This window comes from Elgaria multicarinata, chromosome 1, assembly GCF_023053635.1.
Source record: "Elgaria multicarinata webbii isolate HBS135686 ecotype San Diego chromosome 1, rElgMul1.1.pri, whole genome shotgun sequence".
Lineage (NCBI taxonomy): Eukaryota > Metazoa > Chordata > Lepidosauria > Squamata > Anguidae > Elgaria > Elgaria multicarinata.
In genome coordinates, this window is record NC_086171.1 from 97,138,737 (window position 1) to 97,160,642 (window position 21,906).

Genomic DNA, 21,906 nt, shown 5'->3' on the forward strand with positions numbered 1-21,906 from the left:
CCTAGGGGACCTCATCCCCTTGCACCACAACTATTTAGTTGTCCACCAAGGTTAGGGTGGGTAGCAGTGCTGTGTTTCCTATCTGTTATTTATTTGCTTAGTATATGATTTCAGGTTGTGTTTGTGCATTTGGTGGTGCTACTGTTTTAAAAAACAATGGGAAAAGTCCGTTCAGACTAAGAAACAGAAGTTTCCCAGTATCCCAAGTTACTAAGTATCCCGTTTTGCCTATCCCCTCCTCCAACTTTGGGATTGGAGGATGCTTCATCAGGTGATCATGACTGGGAGTTGAATCTGCCTCTCAGCACTTCAAAAAGGTACCTCTCCCGCTTTTTTTACCCTGTTTTTTAGAAAATTATAGCAAGCAAACTGCACCACGCAGAGTGCTGAGAGTAGGCTCAAAATGACCCCCAGCCATGACTCTCTAAGCACATGAAATTTCAGAAAGATAGCTTTAAAAACAACACAGTTATCCCCTAATCTTTTCCATAATGCAATCCTATGGGCGAAATTATCCAAAATGGTGGGCGGATCGCTCCGCGAAAAGAGAAGCGCTCTGCCTATGGCCGCTTCTCTTCGCCATGCTTCTCCAGGACCCTGGTTCGCTTCTACTCCGCCTTTGGTCAAGGCGGATCAGGCCAATTCGCTCCTGATTCTCCGCTCCGAGGAGAAGCGGCGCACATCCCTACTGAACACATCTCCTCCCTCTGGCTGCCCGTTCCCCACTCTTTGTTTTAATATTATAAACTCTATCTGTGAAGATCCGTAGAATCATATAACTTTAAATGAAAATGGTGGGAAGGAACAAGGGAGCCAGAGGACGCGATAGGTGGGAAGGCGGGAAATCGGCCATTCACTTTGTCCTGCCCTGAAAGCTCCACCCACATGTCAAAATGCAATTTAACTCCCCCAACGACACATAACCATAATGAGGTGCAAGCTGGGACGTTGATCCAAAAGTTGCAGTAAATTGCAAATGCGAATATGCACATTATTGCATTAAAAACCCGGCGCTAAGGTGAATGGGTGGCTGCGTCATGTGTCCTGAAACGCAAATCTGCGCATTTATGTCGGGGTAAAGACATAAAAGACATTTACTGCAACTTTTAGACAAGCCCCAGCACCAAGAAACATTGAAAAAGAAAGAACGAGAGAGACATTTTAAAAAAAGAAAGCAGTAAGATCACACCAGAAGGGGGTGGAGAGTGATATTCTTGAAACTGCCCCCCTCCCCTCCAGCCCCTGCTCAGACTGAGCTGGCCAGATAGGTAAAGATTAAATAGCAAACAGTATAACTTTAGCAAAACTATTATACACTGGGCAAAAGAGGCTGATACCAAAAAGCAACTAAACATTAAAAACCTCAAAACGCTAGTTTGCTGCCAGCACAGAAAGATTCTACTAACCCGATTCAATTCACAAAAAGGCAAAGTGGATTGATGGGGAGAATCTTTTAAAACATACTTAATTTAAACAGGGCGCAGTTGGTGGCCAGGAAAGCAGAGGCAGTGACCTGATGCCTGGTCCCTCTGGCTTGCTTTTTCTCTTTAGTTGGATCTCACTCCAGCAGGGATATAGAAAGGAGTGAGCAAGAAAGGCCTCAGCAGCATCCACTCACCGAGGCTACGCTTTTCATGGGAAGCCTCAGCCTGGCCTGCCTGGCACAAGGCGCTCGCTCTCCTCTTCCCTCTTGCGCACACTCACTCCTTCCTAACCTTCCCACCCCGCCCAACCTCTTTCTAAAACAAGCCACAATTAATCACCATGACAACGAGGCCTCGAAGAACCCCTCCTCCCCACTGCTGCTGCCTTCTTCGCTGTCCCAGAATGCAAGCGCTTACAACAGGAATCGAGCAACTAGGGTGGCAAGCTCCTTGTTTTTTTGGGGGGGGGTTGCCCACCTCTGCCCCCCACCCCCACCCCCAGCACTGCCACTGCAAGTGATAGACCAAGCGAAGGGAAATGACTGCCAGGAATGTGCAGAGTACCATGGAGCTGAGAGTCCTGCATGGTTAATGTACTACCTATTATATTCTTTCATATAAGATATTATATAGGCATGTGCTCCGCTCCGATTAGGAGCGGAGAAGCTGTAGCGAATTGGCCTGCTCCGCCTTACCCAGAGGCGGAGTAGAAGCGGACCGCGGACCCCTAGAAGCAAGGCGAAGAGAACCGGCCATTTTTCAGAGCTCCTATTTCAGGCGGAGCGCTCCGATCGCCATCTTGAAAACATTTCGCCCATAGGATTGCATTGCAGGAAATAATCGCGGATAACTGGGTTGTTTTTGAAGCTATCGTTCTGAAAATTCTTGTCCTCAGAGAGTCATGGATGGGGGTCATTTTGAGACTACTCTCACCTCTCTGCGTCGTGCGGGTCGCGTGCTAGAATTTTTTAAAAATCGGGTAAACAAATGGACAGCGCGGGTCAAACGGCGGTTTTCGCCCATAGGATTGCATTGAGGAAAAGAATTGGGGATAACTGGGTTGTTTTTTAAGCTATCGTTCTGAAAATTCTTGTGCACAGAGAGTCGTGGATGGGGGTCATTTTGAGACTACTCTCACCTCTCTGCGTGGTGCGGGTCGCGCGCTAGAATTTTTTAAAAAATCGGCGGGAAAAATACCTTTTTCAAAGGGCTGAGGGGCAGAATCAGCTCCCGGTCATGATGATCCCAAAGTTGGAGGAGGGCATAGGCAAAACGGGTAACTTGGGATTCTGGGAAACGTCTCTTTCTTAATCTGAACGGACTTTTCAGGGACATGCCGGGTGCCAATTTCCCCCAGAATTTGGGGGGCAGGCCTGGTTGCCCCAGAGACCCTTCCTCTTACTGGAGGTCTCCAGGGTTTTCTGGGTCATCTGGTCACCCTAGGCCGGGAGTGACCTGGAGGGAAGTAGATGTAATCTGGAAACACGGGAGAAAACTAGGGCTGGGGAAGCAGTGGGGAGTGGACTGGGGGTGTTTTGCCTGGTTCTTTTGTGTGTTGTGTGATTTGTGTTTGCCCCTGTGGTTGGTGTGTGGTGTGTGTGTGTGGGTGGGTTGGGGGGTGGGTTGGGGGCTGTGCAGCTGTGTGTTTTGCCCGTAGATTTTTGCATGTGTTTTGTCTTGTTTTGTGTTTTTGGTGTGGTGCATGTGTGTGTTTCTCTAAGCATTACCAGCTTAATTTCAATTAAATGAGTCAATGCCAGGTCCAGTTTTTTGAGGGCCCTTGAGCAAGACATCCTCAATGGGGCCCCTTTCCTCTACCTTCTCGCTGCCATTTGCACCAGTTGCTGTTGCGCTTTCTCATTATTTGCTTGCCTGACAGGCAGAGAGACAGTGAACAAGCAGGCAGCGGCATCTGCTGTTCGTCCTCCTAGCTGTCATAATTGTCTGGGCCAGAGTGAGAAGCAGGTGAACAAACAGTTTGTAATGGCAAAGAGGAGGAGCAAGTCCAGGGGGCTGTTGCCAGCAGGGCCCTGCTAGGTGTGGGTCCTTGGCAGGTGCCCAACCATGCCTACCTTGACCCCAGCTCTGAAAGGAGTATTTTGTAGGCATGTGCTCCGCTCCTATTAGAAGTGCAGAAGCAGGAGCGAATTGGCCTGCTCTGCCTTGCCCAGAGGCGGAGTAGAAGCGGACCGCGGACCCCTAGAAGCAAGGCGAAGAGAAGCAACCATTTTTCGGAGCTCCTCTTTCAGGCGGACTGCTCCGGTCACCAACTTGAAACATTTCGCCCATAGATAACTGGGTTGTTTTTGAAGCTATCGTTCTTGTGCTTAGACAGTCGTGGATGGGGGTCATTTTGAGACTACTCTCACCTCTCTGCGTCGTGCGGGTCGCGCGCTAGAATTTTTTAAAAATCGGGTCAAACGGCGGTTTTCGCCCATAGGATTGCATTGCGGAAAAGAATCGGGGATAACTGGGTTGATTTTTAAGCTATCGTTCTGAAAATTCTTGTGCTTAGACAGTCGTGGATGGGGGTCATTTTGAGACTACTCTCACCTCTCTGCGTGGTGCAGGTCGCGCGCTAGAATTTTTAAAAAAGTAGGGTAAAGGTGGGAAAAAGATTACCTTTTCGATTGCTGAGGGGCAGAGTCAACTCCCGGTCATGATCACATGATCCCAAAGTTGGAGGAGGGGATAGGCAAAACGGGTAACTTGGGATTCTGGGAAACTTCTCTTTCTTAGTCTGAACGGACTTTTCAGTGTTTTTTAAAACAGTAGCCCCACCAAATGCACAAACACAACCTGTGAAATCATATACTAAGCCAATAATAAGAGATAGAAACACAGCACTGCTACCCACCCTAACTTAGGGGAACAACTGAAAAGATGTGGTGCAAGGGGATGAGCTCCCCTAGGGCATCTCATTGTGGACGTGCCCCCACTCTCTCCTGTACTGGAAGGCCATCAGAGCCTTCCAAAGAGAGTAACCCGGTGGAGCAATGCCTATCATGAGTCGAAGTGAGCGTTCTACTTCTCTTAGTGGTGGAGCAATGCCTATTATGAGTTGAAGTGAGCGTTTACTTCTCAGAGCTGTTGGTGAAGCAATGGCTTTCTTGAGCTGAACTGGCAGCTGCTTCCCTCTCCCCCGGGCACGTCCCCCTATTACTGGTAAAAGACAGATATAGCCTTTTTTTAAAAGTTCTTCTTGTTGTTTATTCAGCAACACTGCTGCTTTTAATTCCACCCCTCCTTTGTTTATTTGTTTATTTATTCCATTTTATATGCATTACTGGCTTATCCTTGGCTCACTTCCTTATGCCCCCAGAAATGCCAGCTGCATGCCTGCCTGCCTTCCCTCTCTCCTCCCCTGCCCACCTCGCAGGGATGTTGTGTGTGTCTGGCTTTGACTCAGGGGAGAAGTCCTTCCTGCGCTCACTTGGAGTTTTGGAAGTTCCAAATTTTGCAGGTTTAAGCCCCGCCAAAAAACAGGGGATGATGGGACTGCCTTGAGTCTCAGCGTGCGGCGTATGTATCCCTGGATAAGCTGTCATGGTGGTGAGTTTGAGGGGTTTTTTTAACGTGCAAATTGACGGAGCTATTGGAAAGGGGTGTGAATGGGTGTTGGATTTTCATAAATTCCCCAAAAATCAGGGGATGATGGGACTGCCTTGAGTCTCGGCGTGCGTATGTATCCCTGGATAAGCTTTCATGGTGGCGAGTTTGAGGTTTCTAACGTGCAAATTGACGGAGCTATGGAAAGGGGTGTGAATGGGGTGTTGGATTTTCATAAATTCCCCAAAAATCAGGGGATGATGGGACTGCCTTGAGTCTGGGCGTGCGTGTGTATCCCTGGATAAGCTATCATGGTGGCGAGTTTGAGGTTTCTAACGTGCAAATTGACAGAGCTATGGAAAGGGGTGTGAATGGGGTGCCCGATTTTCATAAATTCCCCAAAAACCAGGGGATGATGGGATTGCCTTGAAACTTGGCATCCATGTGGACACATGGATAAGCTATCATGGTGCCGAGTTTGAGGTTTCTAATGTGCAAATTGACGGAGCTATTGGAAAGGGGTGTGAATGGGTGTTGGATTTTCATAAATTCCCCAAAAATCAGGGGATGATGGGACTGCCTTGAGTCTCGGCGTGCGTATGTATCCCTGGATAAGCTTTCATGGTGGCGAGTTTGAGGTTTCTAACGTGCAAATTGACGGAGCTATGGAAAGGGGTGTGAATGGGGTGTTGGATTTTCATAAATTCCCCAAAAATCAGGGGATGATGGGACTGCCTTGAGTCTGGGCGTGCGTGTGTATCCCTGGATAAGCTATCATGGTGGCGAGTTTGAGGTTTCTAACATGCAAATTGACGGAGCTATCGAAAGGGGTGTGAATGGGGTGCCCGATTTTCAAAAATTCCCCAAAAATCAGGGGATGATGGGATTGCCTTGAAACTTGGCGTCCATGTGGACACATGGATAAGCTATCGTGGTGCCAAGTTTGAGGTTTCTAACGTGCAAATTAACGGAGCTATCGAAAGGGGGGTTATGGGTGGTGCGTTAGAGGTTAGAGCTGCGCCAAAAATCAGGGGATGATGGGATTGCCTTGAGTCTGGGCGTCCATGTGGACACATGGATAAGCTTTCATGGTGCTGAGTTTTAGGTTTCTAACGTGCAAATTGACGGAGCTATGGAAAGGGGTGTGAATGGGGTGCCCGATTTTCAAAAATTCCCCAAAAATCAGGGGATGATGGGATTGCCTTGAAACTTGGCGTGCGTGTGTATACGTCCATGAGGTGTCATGGTGCCAAATGTGAGGTTTCTAACTTGAACAGAAAAAAAGTTGTATAATTTTTTAGCTTTCAATGCAACCCTATGGGGGGAAAAACGGAGCTCCGATCCGGATCCGGAGCTCCAAGCGGAGCGGAGCGGAAGTGGGCGGAGCGGGGCGGGGCGAAGCGGCCCGCTCCGAAAATTGCGGATCTGCAAGTGAAGCGGAGCGGGGGGTCCGTGCACACCCCTAATATTATAAACGGATTAATATCCCCTCCATTTCAAAAAGTAAACAGTATTCTTGGGAAATACTGGCATAGCTGGCAATTTTTCTCCTGAGCAAAATAAGAGTCAATTCTCACTTCATGTGTACCCAATTATAAATAGTAGAATACAAAACCCAGGTGGACCCCATCAAGGGTGGGGATTTTCATGCTTGTCCCCTTAAAATATATGCAAGTGACCTTCCAGTTACTATTCACATGCAATTTAAAGAGGACAAGCACCAAAATGCGTGCACATTTCTTGACTGAAAGGAACACTGGTATATGTTGAATGGGTAAGTTTACAAAAAGTAAAGTGAGACTCAACCCAGGAGTCAAAAACATATACAAGTACATTATATATACTTGCTTGCTTTTATGAAATTCGGACCTGGTAAATTAGAAATAATTGACACTTGCCGTCTGACACGAAGATCGCTTTAAATGGAATGTAGCCTTATTTATTTGTGATCATTTTAGTAGTTGTTTATGTTGTGATGTAGTTTGTACAGTTTGTATTTTTTTTAATCTTTCCTTATGTCTTGTTTTTGTGGAAAATTATTAAAAGTATTAATAGCAAAAAAAATTAAAAAATCCAAGTTTGGATAAACATTATTTTTTATCTTCATGAGCCAGGATTTACACATTTTTTTTAAAAAAAAAATGTTCTTGTGTTAAGATTAGTCCTTCAATTTCTAAACACTTAATTGTTTCTTTCCCATAATAGATTGTAAGCCTGTGGGCAGGGACTGTCAAGAAATACTTTTGTAAGCCGCCATGAGAGCATTTTTTGGCTGAATGGCGGCATAAAAATGCTCAAATAAATAAATAAATAAATAATTAAAAAAAAGATGGAAGAATCTGGACCCATGGAGGGAAGAAAAATACTGAAAGGCCCACCTCTCACCACATTTCCACCCTGTTGGCTTTTGTTGACAGGGCACTGGACGGAGTGGAGCCTTCAAAATGGGAGCCTCTGCTTAGAGAGAGTAGGAGTCCTCTCTAAAATGTCTTTAATTAGGTGAACTTACCTGTATTTCATGTAGAACAGCAAAAAACCCAAGAAGCTGTATTGACTTAGAGCTGTGATTTTTTACCCAGACCCACTTTTCTATTTTAAATGCTTCTTACGTAAGTATTTGATTATATCTTTTGTCCAGCTCTGGAAATTGAACACCTCCCCCTATTCTCTCTCATTCCTCAGCTTGTGACACACAATATGAGTTTGGTTGAGAAGAATTAAGCCCCTACTTTGGTGACCAATTACCTACCTTTCTACATTTACAAAGACTGCTACTGTCCCATTCCGTCCCACCCTTGCCTTGTAACTTCCCCAGCAGCACTTAATTCCAGAAACGGCTAGAGACCCTTCTCTTCCAAGTCTTCCAGGCTATACCCACTTTGCCTACTATCTCAAAATGGGATTCAGAGCAATAGGTTATGGCAGGAATCTCAGGAATTCACATGATTCTGCTTTTCTTTATTTGTACATGACTGAGCAGGGATAGTAAAAAACAGGCTGGATACCACTGATGCAGATCAGACACAACAGGTCAGCAGCCCTTAATTTCCAGGGAGGAAGACACCCCTGCATCAGTATTATACAGAACCATGTTCACTATCATATAGAAATGGAGAATGGCTAAAAACTTCTGAGCCTTCTCCAAAAGCAGATTAAATGTGCTCCTCAAACAAAACAGGTTACGTCACTAAAAATAATATTTATTAATTGACAAATGATATTCAGTAAATACAGATAACAACTCCGGAATGTGTTGTTCGTTTCAATGCTTCATTAGTCAAACCATATCAAGAAAGTGACGGTGCAATGTTACTTTCTTATTGTTTTTCTGGCACACTCTATATCACTCTCATTGATCTGGGAAACTGGGGGAGCAATTCTTTTACCTATCAGATTATCGGCCACCACAAACATGGACATGTAGCCCACAATCCCTTCAGATTAAGGAATTTCTTAATCCAGTGGATAACAAGAAATATCAACTAAGAACCTTTACCAATTGTGGCACACAAAATTTCAATCACATCATTAGTTGTTTTTGTCCAAATTATATGTAGGTTAAACTTCTAGACCACTCAGGATTCGGATCAATATATAGAAGTTCCATTGACTGCTCACTGAAAACAATTTCATCATCCACCTGACTCTTTAAAAGATTTTGTACTGGAACACATGCAACAGATGCCATTTAAACGCATCAAGCTGTCTGAAATCTTATCTAAGAGAGAGGCTTTCTGGATACATAGGTTAAATACATTGTTCCCAAGGGGCCTCAATGAGCATAGAATCATAGAATAGTAGAATTAGAAGGGACCTATAGGGCCATTGAGTCCAACCTCCTGCTCAATGCAGGAATCCACCTTAAAGCATATCTGACAGATGGCTGTCCAGCTTCCTCTTGAATGCCTCTAGTATGGGAGAGCCCATGACCTCCCTAGATAATTGGTTCCATTGTTGTACTGCTCTAACAGTCAGGAAGTTTTTCCTGATGTCCAGCTGGAATCTGGCTTCCTGTAACTTGAGCCCATTGTTCTGTGTCCTGCACACTGGGATGATCAAGAAGAGATCCTGGCCCTCCTCTGTGTGACAACCTTTCAAATATTTGAAGAGTGCTATCATGTCTCCCCTCAATCTTCTCTTCTCCAAGCTAAACATGCCAAGTTCTTTCAATCTCCCCTCATAGGGCATTCTTTCCAGACCCCTGATCATCCTTGTTGCCCTCCTCTAAAGGTGCTCCAGCTTGTCTGCATCCTTTTTTAAGTGTGGTACCCAGAACTGGACACAATACTCAAGGTGAGGCCTAACCAGTGCCGAATAGAGGCAAACCAGTACCTTGCATGATTTGGAAGCTATACTTCTATTAATGCAGACCAAAACAGCATTTGCTTTTTTTGCAGCCACATCACACTGTTGGCTCATATTCAGCTTGTGATCTACAACAATTCCAAGATTCTTCTCGCTTGTAGTATGGCTGAGCCAAGTATCCCCATCTTTAACTGTGCATTTAGTTTCTTTTTCCAGAGGGAGGGGTCATAGACCCACTTTTGGGAGATGACTGAGCCAAAGTAGGACTTTTTTTGTCATCTGTTATCAATTTGCCATCCTCATTAAGCAGTTGAACCACCATTTATTTCCTCTGTCTTTTACTATGCACATACCTGAAAAAAGCCTTTTTATTGTTTTTAGCATCCCTCGCTAGTCACAGCTCAATCTCAGCTTTAGCCTTCCTGACACCATTTCAGCACTTCCGTGCTACCTGTCTGTACTCTTCTTTTGTAGCCTGGCTTTCCTTCCACTTCCTATATGTATCCCTTTTTGATTTCAGGTCATCTCTAAGCTTTTTGTGGAGCCACATTGGTTTCTTCTGTTATCTTCTATCTTTTTTCCTCGTTGGAATTATTTGTAATTGTGCCTTTAAAATTTCTGTTTTTAAAAACTCCCACCCATCATGGACTCCAGGGTACGTGTATGGCTACACTTAGCTTTTGTTTCCTTTAAAATGAAGAGTTCAAGTATGACATGGTCACTTTCCCCCAGAGTTCCCAAAACTGCCACTTTATCCAGTAAGCCATCCCTACCGGTCAGAATCAAGTCAAGGATAGCTGATCCTCTAGTTCCCTCCTTCACTTTCTGTAGGAGAAAATTATCACCAACACGTCAGGAATTTCTTGGAAGGGCCACTTTTGGCAGAGTTTGTCTCCCAACATGGCGGTCATGCAGATATCCTGGACGCACAGACCACACACTATCAAGGAGCCAGCCTTCACAGTGCCAAGTTCCTTCTACACCCCATGGTATCGCTCCTTTGGGGTGACATCAGGGAATCTCCATGCCAGGATGGAGCACAGGGTTTCCAGTGGACATCTGGGTACTGGAGCCACTGCCCCCCTTCCAGGCTTCCAATGACTAATCACCTGTTGCCATCTGCCCAGAATGCCCCCCAGATTGACCACGGAGTGAAGTCAGATAGAGGAAGAGCCAGGGCAACCTCGATCCCATAAAAAAAGTTGGGATAAGTCCCCAACTTTTTAACAGTGCAACTTTGCAGGAAAGTCCCGTGGTGGCTGTGAATTTGCGGCTGCATCATATAACTGACACAGTGCTGATTTGCAGCCATCATGGGGCTTTGAACACGTATAGACAGCTCCCAGATAGATACAGTGAATCAGGCACCCCAAACTCTCTTTGGGATGTAGTAGAGATGTAAAATCAGGCTGGAGTCAAAGCAAAAACAGTGCCACCACTTACCCTGATTCGCCTCATAGCAGTCACAATCTCTACCCTGCTGTTTGGCCGTGGCACATCTAGGCTGCCAATATACTGGAAGGCAAAAGAAGAAGAGAGGTTAGGGCAGAATCCTCTATTACCAAAAACGTCCTGAACAAGAAAAACAACCTTGCAGGCAGCTTCCTTCGATGATAAACAACCATTATTCTCCTCCTCTCTGTACACAGCTTATGGAGAGGTATCTATACAGCAATTTACTTCTATGCTTGATCAATTCCATGCCACAGACCTCTTGTTTTGTGGACTCTACAGATGTTATGGAACAGGAGGGAAATCTTCAACTGGCAATGTGCCAGAACCCAGCTAAGTCTGCCATTGTGAACAATCATTTATCATAGAATCATAGAATCATAGAATAGCAGAGTTGGAAGGGGCCTACAAGGCCATCGAGTCCAACCCCCTGCTCAATGCAGGAATCCACCCTAAAGCATCCCCGACAGATGCTTGTCCAGCTGCCTCTTGAATGCCTCTAGTGTGGGAGAGCCCACAACCTCCCTAGGTAACTGATTCCATTGTTGTACTGCTCTAACAGTCAGGAAGTTTTTCCTGATGTCCAGCTGGAATCTGGCTTCCTTTAACTTGAGCCCGTTATTCCGTGTCCTGCACTCTGGGAGGATCGAGAAGAGATCCTGGCCCTCTGTGTGACAACCTTTTAAGTATTTGAAGAGTGCTATCATGTCTCCCCTCAATCTTCTCTTCTCCAAGCTAAACATGCCAAGTTCTTTCAATCTCCCCTCATAGGGCATTCTTTCCAGACCCCTGATCATCCTTGTTGCCCTCCTCTAAAGGTGCTCCAGCTTGTCTGCATCCTTTTTTAAGTGTGGTACCCAGAACTGGACACAATACTCAAGGTGAGGCCTAACCAGGGCTGAATAGAGAGGAACCAGTACCTCATGTGATTTGGAAGCTATACTTCTATTAATGCAGCCCAAAATAGCATTGGCCTTTCTTGCAGCCATATTGCACTGTTGGCTCATATTCAGCTTGCAATCTACAACAATTCCAAGATCCTTCTCGTTTGTAGTATTGCTGAGCCAAGTGTCCCCCATCTTGTTCTTCTCATTGTGGAATACAGTGTAAAGATACAGGGCTCCCCACCAGGTGGCCCAAATAGGTCATCCAGGAGCACTGGGAAAGGTGAAGTGGCTGCTTGGGGATGGAAGGAAGGAAATAGGAAATGCTTCCCATGGGCCACAGGCATGCACATTCTTTCCTGGAACAGGGACAAGGAAAGAAAAGCAGGAAGACAAGGGATAGTTGAGGAGGGATGTTCAGGAATCTCTCTTGGCACCCATAAAGAAAAGACTTCTGCTCCCAACTCCAGCAAGGAAAGGCCTTTACCCTAGGGGGACATAATGTGCAATGAGAGGAGTGTCCTGGACTCAAAGAGAAGCCATTTCTCCGACCAGAGGTCACTAGCCCTTAGCCTAGATTTCAGCTGTGTGCTCAACTCAGGCCTAGGGGTAGAAAGAACACCCAACCCCCATGCAATAAAAACAGCTCCTCTCTACCATCTGCCTGTGAGGATTTGAGAGACTGAGACAGATAAGGCACAGTCAATCCATGCCAGATTTCCCAACTAGGAAACTCATTTCAAAGACAGAACCACTTTACGAAATTGTTTTCTGTCAATCAATATCTTGCAAGCAGGATTATCTCACAGAACCAAAAAACAAAACCCCATTCAAATTACAGCAAATGGGCCAGTATTTTTTATTGGACTAACTAATGTTCAAACTATGGAAGAAAGGTTTTAGAGATACTTCCAGTCTTTCAGGGCATAAACATTCACAGCAGGACTTTAAATATGTATTAACCAAGTTTGAGCATTCTTCTTTTAATCAATACTTTAACTATTTATTTTCTTTTTTTATAATACATAAAGATGCAACGAAATGGCCAGTTAAAAACCATGTTTTTCTTTGTTACTCTGGGGGTGGGGGGGGTGGCAAGAGGGGGGGAAGTAAAAGAGGGGGTGGGGGAGGTGTCAGGATGGGTAGCCTCGGAGTGGCGGCAGACGAGTTACATGACGCTGCCACTCCGAAGGGATTCAAGGGCACAGCCCCAAATCTCCACGCTAAACAAGACGGGGACTTACCCTGACTTTTTTAGCTCGGAACCAGGCTCCGCACCTCTGGGGAGGCTTTTTAAGAAGAAGAAAAAAACTAGCAAAGGGACAACGAAGTAACCCACCCTCTCCCCAGGCCTGGGGCTCCTCTCCTGCTGTCGCCCGGCCATTACCTTGGATCCAGCCCACGGCCCAGCAACAACATGGTGGCGGATACAAGAGCAGCAGCTCTGGTGGGCGGTTGGTGGAAGGACCAGGGAGCATTCCAGCCCGTTCCTGGCGGTGTTTCTTCTCTCCCCGCCCCAACTTCCAGGCCAGCCAGGCGTGAGGTCTCCCTCGCTCTCCCTTCCCTTCCGAATGGGCTTTCCCCTCCTTCACGGGAAAGGAGGAGAGCTCATTCGGGCCGGCTCGCCCAGTCCCAGGTGCAGTGGTGGGCAGTATCACCTCTGAGCCAAGCCAAAACCATTCACTGTTTTCTGTGAACATTTTCAGTAGTACCCCCCCAAAAAACCACCCTCCATTTTTAGTTCATTTTTAGGACACCATGCAAAATGTTTGGTTATTCATTTCCATTGCCCTCTGTTACACCATCACACTGACAAATATGATTAGTTATGTAATTTTGTAGCATTGTATCCACTGTGTGATTCCCTAATTTGACTAATCTAATTTATTTATTTATTTATTACATTTATATACCGCCCCACAGCCGAAGCTCTCTGGGCGGTTCACAAAAGTTTATTTATTTATTTATTATTTATTTATTACATTTTTATACCGCCCAATAGCCGAAGCTCTCCTAAAGTTAAAACAGTAAACACTAAAAAAGTATACAAAATTTAAAAACTATCAGAAACATAAAAACAACAGTATCCATTTAAAAATGGATATATTAAATGCAACAAATTTATTTCCAAACAAAATGGAGACTAAGTCCTACAACAGAATCTACTTTCTGAGGATACAATTGTAACAGCATTTATTTTTAAGGTGAATGTGTTACATGTTCTTGCTCAATAGGTGTAACATTGCTCTTTTTTTGGCAGTTGTAAGGAGAATAATCTCTCTGCCCATCTCATGAAGTTTATTACATAGCACACAGAATCACAGATTAGCAGAGTTGGAAGGGGCCTACAAGGCCATCGAGTCCAACCCCCTGCTAAATGCAGGAATCCACCCTAAAGCATCCCTGACAGATGGTTGTCCAGATGCCTCTTGATGCACTATGCCAGATTTAGTGAACTAAAATTGAATTCCAAGGGATATACAGAAAGCATATTTTAACTTAAAGTGGGTAGACTCAATTCTCAGGAAATCCAATGTAAATTATAATTAATTTAGACAAGGGGCAAGAACAGTTTCTTGTCTAAGAGCCACATCGATCAGTGTGCTTAATCACATGTAACTGCGATTTCTTTCTTTCCCCGTTACTAAATATATATTTCTCAATCTCTTATGCAAATACTATCATTCTTCCTTCTTCTTTACTTATGCGCACACATGCCAGCAAGCAAAGAAGAAACACAGCAGCAGGAATGAACTCTGCCTCTCTCCTGGACAGGCAAAGCAATGTGGGAAGTAAGAGAAATATGATCCTCTCTGTCTACCAGCAGCAACCACCTCTACTCCCTTGGAGTGAATTACTTGTGAAAATACCTCTTAGGTGTTGATTTAGGGTTTGGAATCTGATAGACCCCAATCCACCAGAATCACAATTGAGTTTTCGGAGTTTTCAGAATCACAACTCAGCTACATACACAGCACCACCATTCTATTCCTTCACACCAAATCTATTATTAATTATTATTATTACAATTGTAAAATCCCTCAAATGTGCCACGAGAATAAAATAGGCTGCCCATACCCTCCAGAAAATTCCGTAAACCTCCTGGGAGAGCTGGGGGTCTGGAGGAACCGGACTTAGGGCCCAAAATACCGGAGTTGTGGTTACTGGGCCCGCAGCAACCCCAGCCCCAACTTACTGGGCCTAAATTTCCCCAGCCAGTGGCGGAGGCCATCTTGAATCTCGCCTGAACTTATGCGAGATCTCGGCAGCTGGCTGGGAGCTCTGTGAGACCCAGCCAACAGCCGAGATCTCGCATGAGTTCGGGCGAGATTCAAGATGGCCGCCACAAGGGGTGGGCGGTGAGAGCGAGGTGAGTGGTTGGGGGCTGCGTGCAGGGATTTCCAGCAACGCAGCCTCCAGCACCCCACCCCCCAGCGCAGAAGCAGAAGCAGCAGCAGCAAGAAGAAGCAAAAAGAAGCAAGCAGCAGCAGGAGGAGAAGATAGAGTAGGAGATAAGACTGAGGTTTGTGTGTGTGTTTGTGTGAGAGAGAGAATGTGTGGGTGCCATGGGGTGCATGGGGTCTTTGAGTGAATGCACATGTGCATGCATATTTTTGGAGTCAGTGATGCTGAGTGTGTGTGTGTGCGCCAGGAATGTGCAGAGCGCATGCCACATGTGCTGGCAGTTTGAGTGTATTGATGTCTGAATGGTATGCCTGGTTGTTTGACTGAATGAATGCATGTGCATGTTTGTAGTGGGGGTGGCTGTAGTTTTCTGTGAGCTGGGGGGATGATTTGGAGGTGATGTTCCTATTAAATAATAGGCATGTGCTCTGCTCCGATTAGAAGCGTAGAAGCAGGAGCGAATTGGCCTGCTCTGCCTTGCCCAGAGGCGGAGTAGAAGCAGACCGCGGACCCCTAGAAGCAAGGCGAAGAGAAGCACCCATTTTCGGAGCGCTCCGGTTTCCGCGTTCCGCTTCTCTCGCCATCTTGAAACATTTCGCCCATAGGATTGCATTGCGGAAAAGAAAGGGGGATAACTGTGTTGTTTTTGATGCTATCTTTCTGAAAATTCTTGTGCTTAGAGACTCGTGGATGGGGGTCATTTTGAGACTACTCTCAGCTCTCTGCGTGCTGCGGTTCGTGTGCTAGAATTTTTTTAAAAACCGGCGGGAAAAATACCTTTTCCGAAGGGCTGAGGGGCAGAGTCAACTCCTGGTCATGATCACATGATCCCAAAGTTGGAGGAGGGGATAGGCAAAACGGGTAACTTGGGATTCTGGGAACTTCTCTTTCTTAGTCTGAACGGACTTTTCCCAGTGTTTTTTAAAACAGTAGCCCCACCAAATGCACAAACACAACCTGAAATCATATACTAAGCCAATAATAAGAGATAGAAACACAGCACTGCTACCCACCCTAACTTAGGGGAACAACTGAAAATATGTGGTGCAAGGGGATGAGCTCCCCTAGGGCATCCCATGTGGACGTGCCCCCACTCTCTCCTGTACTTGGAGGGCCATCAGAGCCCTCCAAAGCAAGTAACCCGGTGGAGCAATGCCTATCATGAGTTGAAGTGAGAGTTCTACTCCTCAGAGCTCTCGTGGTGAAGCAATGGCTTTCATGAGTTGAACTGACAGCGTTGCTTCTTAAAAGACTGGTCACTAGGACCAGTCAAATTGGCAGCTGCTTCCCCCTACCCTGGGCACGTCCCCCTATTGCTGGTAAAAGACAGATATAACCTTTTTAAAAAAGTTCTTCTTGCTGTTTATTCAGCAACACTGCTGCTTTTAATTCCACCCCTCCTTTGTTTATTTATTTATTTATTCCATTTTATATGCATTACTGGCTTATCCTTGGCTCACTTCCTTATGCCCCCAGAAATGTCTGCTGCCTGCCTGCCTTCCCTCCCTCCTCCCCTGCCCGCCTCGCAGGGATGTTGTGTGTGTCTGGCTTTGACTCAGGGGAGAAGTCCTTCCTGCGCTCACTTGGAGTTTTGGAAGTTCCAAATCCATTTTAAGTGTGGAAGAAGATTCATATAGGTTTATCTCTACTCCCCAATTCATGGCATCTTGGGATTTCCTTTGAAATGGCCCCATTGAGATGTCTGCAGGTTTAAGCCCCGCCAAAAATCAGGGGATGATGGGTTTGAGTTTGAGGTTTCTAATGTGCAAATTGACGGAGCTATCGAAAGGGGTGTGAATGGGGTGTTGGATTTTCATAAATTCCCCAAAAATCAGGGGATAATGGGACTGCCTTGAGTCTTGGCGTGCGTGTGCATCCCTGGATAAGCTATCATGGTGGCAAGTTTGAGGTTTTTAACGTGCAAATTGACGGAGCTATCGAAAGGGGTGTGAATGGGGTGTTGGATTTTCATAAATTCTCCAAAATTCAGGGGATGATGAGATTACCTTGAGTCTTGGCATGCGTGTGTATACCTCCATGAGGTGTCATGGTGCCAAACGTGAGGTTTCTAACTTTCACAGAAAAAAAGTTGTTTACTTTTTTAGCTTAATGCAAGCCTATGGGGGGGGGAAACGGAGCTCCGATCCGGATCCGGAGCTCCGGAGCAGAGCGGGCATGGGCGGAGCGGGGGCGGAGCAAAGCAGCCCAATCCGCAAATCGCGGATCTGGAAGAGAAGCAGAGCGGGGGGTCCGTGCACACCCCTATAATAAATAATGCATTTTAGACTCATAGACCTTCCTTTCCAATTTGTTTAGTATAATTGGCATGACGTATATTTTGTAACAGTGGCTGACAATTGTTCATCCTGCTTAAAGAAACTTTTTTAAAATTAACAGGTTTGCTATCATCATCATCATCATCATCATCATCTATCTTTTCTTGCTTGTGGTCATTTTTCTAGATGAACATGATGGGCTTTGCCAAGTCATGTTGTCTTTTACTGATTCAGAAATGTCCTGACTGTTGAACATGTTTTAAGTATGACTGCTTTCTGGATGTTAGCGTGCATGTATTTTGGTAGGCCTAATTTTTGAAGGTTTTCTGTAAAAACGAACACGATGTCATACTGGTGACTGATGTGACTAACAAATTATTGTAAGTTTTTCCTGTTGCCATAGTTCTTTAACTTCCATATCCAGTGGTGTATATTTTTCTTTTCTGCAACATTTTTGTCATTAGGTATTGCAATTTCAATGTAGGTGTGTTTTTCTCGGTTGTTTTTGACTGTTATGTCTGGTTGAAGTTGAAACAAGCTAAGACAAGCTTTAATCCATTTTGTTCCATGGCTAACATTTGCAGGCTAATAGTAGTTTATACTCTTTCTGAATGCTTGGTTGTTTGGTTGTTGTATACGTGTCAACTGCTTCATTTGTTCAGTGGTAGCAGTATGCAGTAAGGTGATGGGGAAACAGTGTTAAATGTTAGGAAAGGTTAGACTATGGTCATCCCATGAAGGATTTGTAGTCAGAAAAGATATTTGAGGGAAGGGAAAACTGTATCACACACAGGGCTCATCTACACCAAGCAGGATAATCCACTTTGAAAGCGGTATAGAAAAGCCAGGAGCCACACTACTGCTTTATAGCAGTATTGAAGTGTACTGACAACTGTTGGGCCCATGACACATACCATATACCACTTTCATAGTGTTATATCCTGCTTGGTGTAGATGTGTCATGGGCCCAACAGCTGTCAGAGCACTTCAGTACCACTATAAAGCAGTAGTGTAGCTCCTGCAGTGCAGCTGAATACTTCTATAACGTAATAGTGTGGCTCCTGCCTTTTATATACCGCTTTCATAGTGGAATAACCTGCTTGGTGTAGCTGAGCACACAGTATAGCAAAAGTGGACAGTGCTACAGAAGTAGGAATGAGTGAAGTTAATTTCAGATACATTGAATGTCTCACTTATACTTTATTCCAGTGATTTTAACATTAAGATGTTATGTAGAACAGGTTTGTCTTAATTGTGTGCTGTGAAATCAGACCTGTGACCAAGGCCATGTTTGGGTGGGCACACCCCTTTGGGGGCTGGACATGCTGGTGAGCACGCCCCATTGGGGGCTGAACATGTTGGTGGGCACACCCCATGGCGCGGCCATGTTGTCCTCCTTTTTGGTTTCCAAAATATGGTGCCCCTAAGCAGGTTTCATTTCTATATATGGAGAGCCTGGTGAAATTCCCTCTTCACTACCACAGTTAAAGCTGCAGGAGCTATACTAGAGTGACCAGATTTAAAAGAGGGCAGGGCACCTGCTGCTTTAACTGTGGTGATGAAGAGGGAATTTCACCAGGTGCTGCATGCATACAAATGGCATCTGCTGAAATTCCCTTTTCTATGCAACTGTTAAAGATACAGGAGCCCTGTCCTCCTTTTCATTGGGTCACCTTATAACCATTAACAATTATTTGGGCTTTCTGAGGGTTATAGATTGATTTCACCTATGTACTGAAGTTCACGCCAAAGTCAGATAGTTCCAGTATCTTAAACAGAAAGCTCCAATTAAGATTATGAAATGCTTTCTCTGCGTCTACAAATATCAATGCCGCTTGCTTTTCGGGGTGTTTTTCCAAGTACTCCACTACACTTAACACCACTCTTACATTGTCCCTCATATGCCTTTTTGGTAAAAAGCCACTTTGATCTTCATGGATGAAACCTTGTAGTACCTTCTTAAGCCTTTCTGCCAAAATTGCTGCAAATAGTTTGTAGTCATTATTAAGTAGCGATATTGGTCTATAGTTCTTGGTCATGGTTGGATCTTGTCCTTCGGTATGAGTGTTATATATGCAGTCTGCCATGAATCCGGAAACTTCCCACTCGTCAATATTGAGTTCATTGTGGCTTGTAGTGGTTGCAACAGTTCCTCCTCACACTTCTTGTAATTGAGGCCCGGAAGACCATCCAGTCCTGGAGATTCGCAGAGTTTGATCTTTTCTATTTTCACCATTTCACATATTGTTATAGTTTCATTCATTCTTTGTTTTTGTTCTGTCGTTATTCTTGGTAGATTTTGTTTCTTTAAATATTTGTCCATTAACTCCATTGAGACCTCCTGTCTTTTGTAGAGGCTTGTGTAATATTGATGTAATATTGACCATATGAAAAGGGGGACAAGGCTCCTGTATCTTTAACAGTTGTATTGAAAAGGGAATTTCGGCAGGTGTCATTTGTACGCATGCAGCACCTGGTGAAATTCCCTCTTCATCACAACAGTTAAAGCTGCAGGAGCCCTGCCCTCTTGAACAGATACAAAAGGGGGTGGGGCTCTTACACCTTTAACTGTTGTGATGAAGAGGGGATTTCACCAGGTGCTGCATGCCTACAAATGACACCTGCTGTAACAACAACAACACACCTCATACATGCTCATCAAAGGCAATAGAAATTAAAATCCACATACCCTTGCCTGCTCACCCAACGTGGAAAAAACTCCACACCTTCCCCAAAACAATCTAAAGAAAAAAACTCCCCACACACACACTTAACCGGGGGGGGGGGAGAATAAAAATCCACCCCACACTCACCCAAAGCAAAATAATAATAATAATAATAATAATAATAATAATAATAATAATAATTCTACACAGGCATCAGCTGTAGGCCTGGATGGGGGAGAGACACAACAACCCAAAGGGAAACAACAAGGCCTGGCCAGGAGGGAGGAAGCAAGCCCGCCACAGCCATGTACCTGGTTCCCTGATCTGACCGGGCTGCTGCTGGTTCTGCTACTGCTGCTGGGCTGTATGCCTGGGCCGCCAGGCTCGAGCCACCACCACCTGAGCCGTCGGGCTCAGAGCGGCTCCAATTGAGGCAGGGAGGGGAGGGGACACATTCCCGGAAGTCCGAGAATGTGTCCCTCTAGCTCCCTCCCCCACGCCGATGGGGACTTCAACTTGGCCTGCGCGATTGCGCAAGCTAAGTAGAAGGCCATATCGGCGCAGGGACGGGGTTAGGGACATGCCGGGTGCCAATTTCCCCCAGAATTTGGGGGGCAGGCCTGGTTGCCCCAGAGACCCTTCCTCTTACTGGAGGTCTCCAGGGTTTTCTGGGTCATCTGGTCACCCTAGGCCGGGAGTGACCTGGAGGGAAGTAGATGTAATCTGGAAACACGGGAGAAAACTAGGGCTGGGGAAGCAGTGGGGAGTGGACTGGGGGTGTTTTGCCTGGTTCTTTTGTGTGTTGTGTGATTTGTGTTTGCCCCTGTGGTTGGTGTGTGGTGTGTGTGTGTGGGTGGGTTGGGGGGTGGGTTGGGGGCTGTGCAGCTGTGTGTTTTGCCCGTAGATTTTTGCATGTGTTTTGTCTTGTTTTGTGTTTTTGGTGTGGTGCATGTGTGTGTTTCTCTAAGCATTACCAGCTTAATTTCAATTAAATGAGTCAATGCCAGGTCCAGTTTTTTGAGGGCCCTTGAGCAAGACATCCTCAATGGGGCCCCTTTCCTCTACCTTCTCGCTGCCATTTGCACCAGTTGCTGTTGCTCTTTCTCATTATTTGCTTGCCTGACAGGCAGAGAGACAGTGAACAAGCAGGCAGCGGCATCTGCTGTTCGTCCTCCTAGCTGTCATAATTGTCTGGGCCAGAGTGAGAAGCAGGTGAACAAACAGTTTGTAATGGCAAAGAGGAGGAGCAAGTCCAGGGGGCTGTTGCCAGCAGGGCCCTGCTAGGTGTGGGTCCTTGGCAGGTGCCCAACCATGCCTACCTTGACCCCAGCTCTGAAAGGAGTATTTTGTAGGCATGTGCTCCGCTCCTATTAGAAGTGCAGAAGCAGGAGCGAATTGGCCTGCTCTGCCTTGCCCAGAGGCGGAGTAGAAGCGGACCGCGGACCCCTAGAAGCAAGGCGAAGAGAAGCAACCATTTTTCGGAGCTCCTCTTTCAGGCGGACTGCTCCGGTCACCAACTTGAAACATTTCGCCCATAGATAACTGGGTTGTTTTTGAAGCTATCGTTCTTGTGCTTAGACAGTCGTGGATGGGGGTCATTTTGAGACTACTCTCACCTCTCTGCGTCGTGCGGGTCGCGCGCTAGAATTTTTTAAAAATCGGGTCAAACGGCGGTTTTCGCCCATAGGATTGCATTGCGGAAAAGAATCGGGGATAACTGGGTTGATTTTTAAGCTATCGTTCTGAAAATTCTTGTGCTTAGACAGTCGTGGATGGGGGTCGTTTTGAGACTACTCTCACCTCTCTGCATGGTGCGGGTTGCGTGCTAGAATTTTTTAAAAAGTAGGGTAAAGGCGGGAAAAAGATTACCTTTTCGATTGCTGAGGGGCAGAGTCAACTCCCGGTCATGATCACATGATCCCAAAGTTGGAGGAGGGGATAGGCA

The 21,906-nt window shown here is 45.7% G+C and overlaps 1 protein-coding gene across 3 annotated transcripts in view; it reads right to left on the reverse strand.

Annotated features, from left to right (window-relative positions):
- Positions 1-21,906, reverse strand: part of LOC134403118 (carboxyl-terminal PDZ ligand of neuronal nitric oxide synthase protein-like) — a 121,851-nt gene that overhangs the window by 82,717 nt on the left and 17,228 nt on the right. For 2 of the 3 annotated variants that reach the window (XM_063133227.1, XM_063133242.1), the window contains exon 2: positions 10,722-10,793. The exons of the other annotated variant lie outside the window; for it this stretch is intronic. In XM_063133227.1, coding sequence (XP_062989297.1) covers positions 10,722-10,793 — 72 coding nt within the window. The remainder of the gene's footprint in view (positions 1-10,721; positions 10,794-21,906) is intronic. 3 annotated transcript variants of the gene reach the window in all.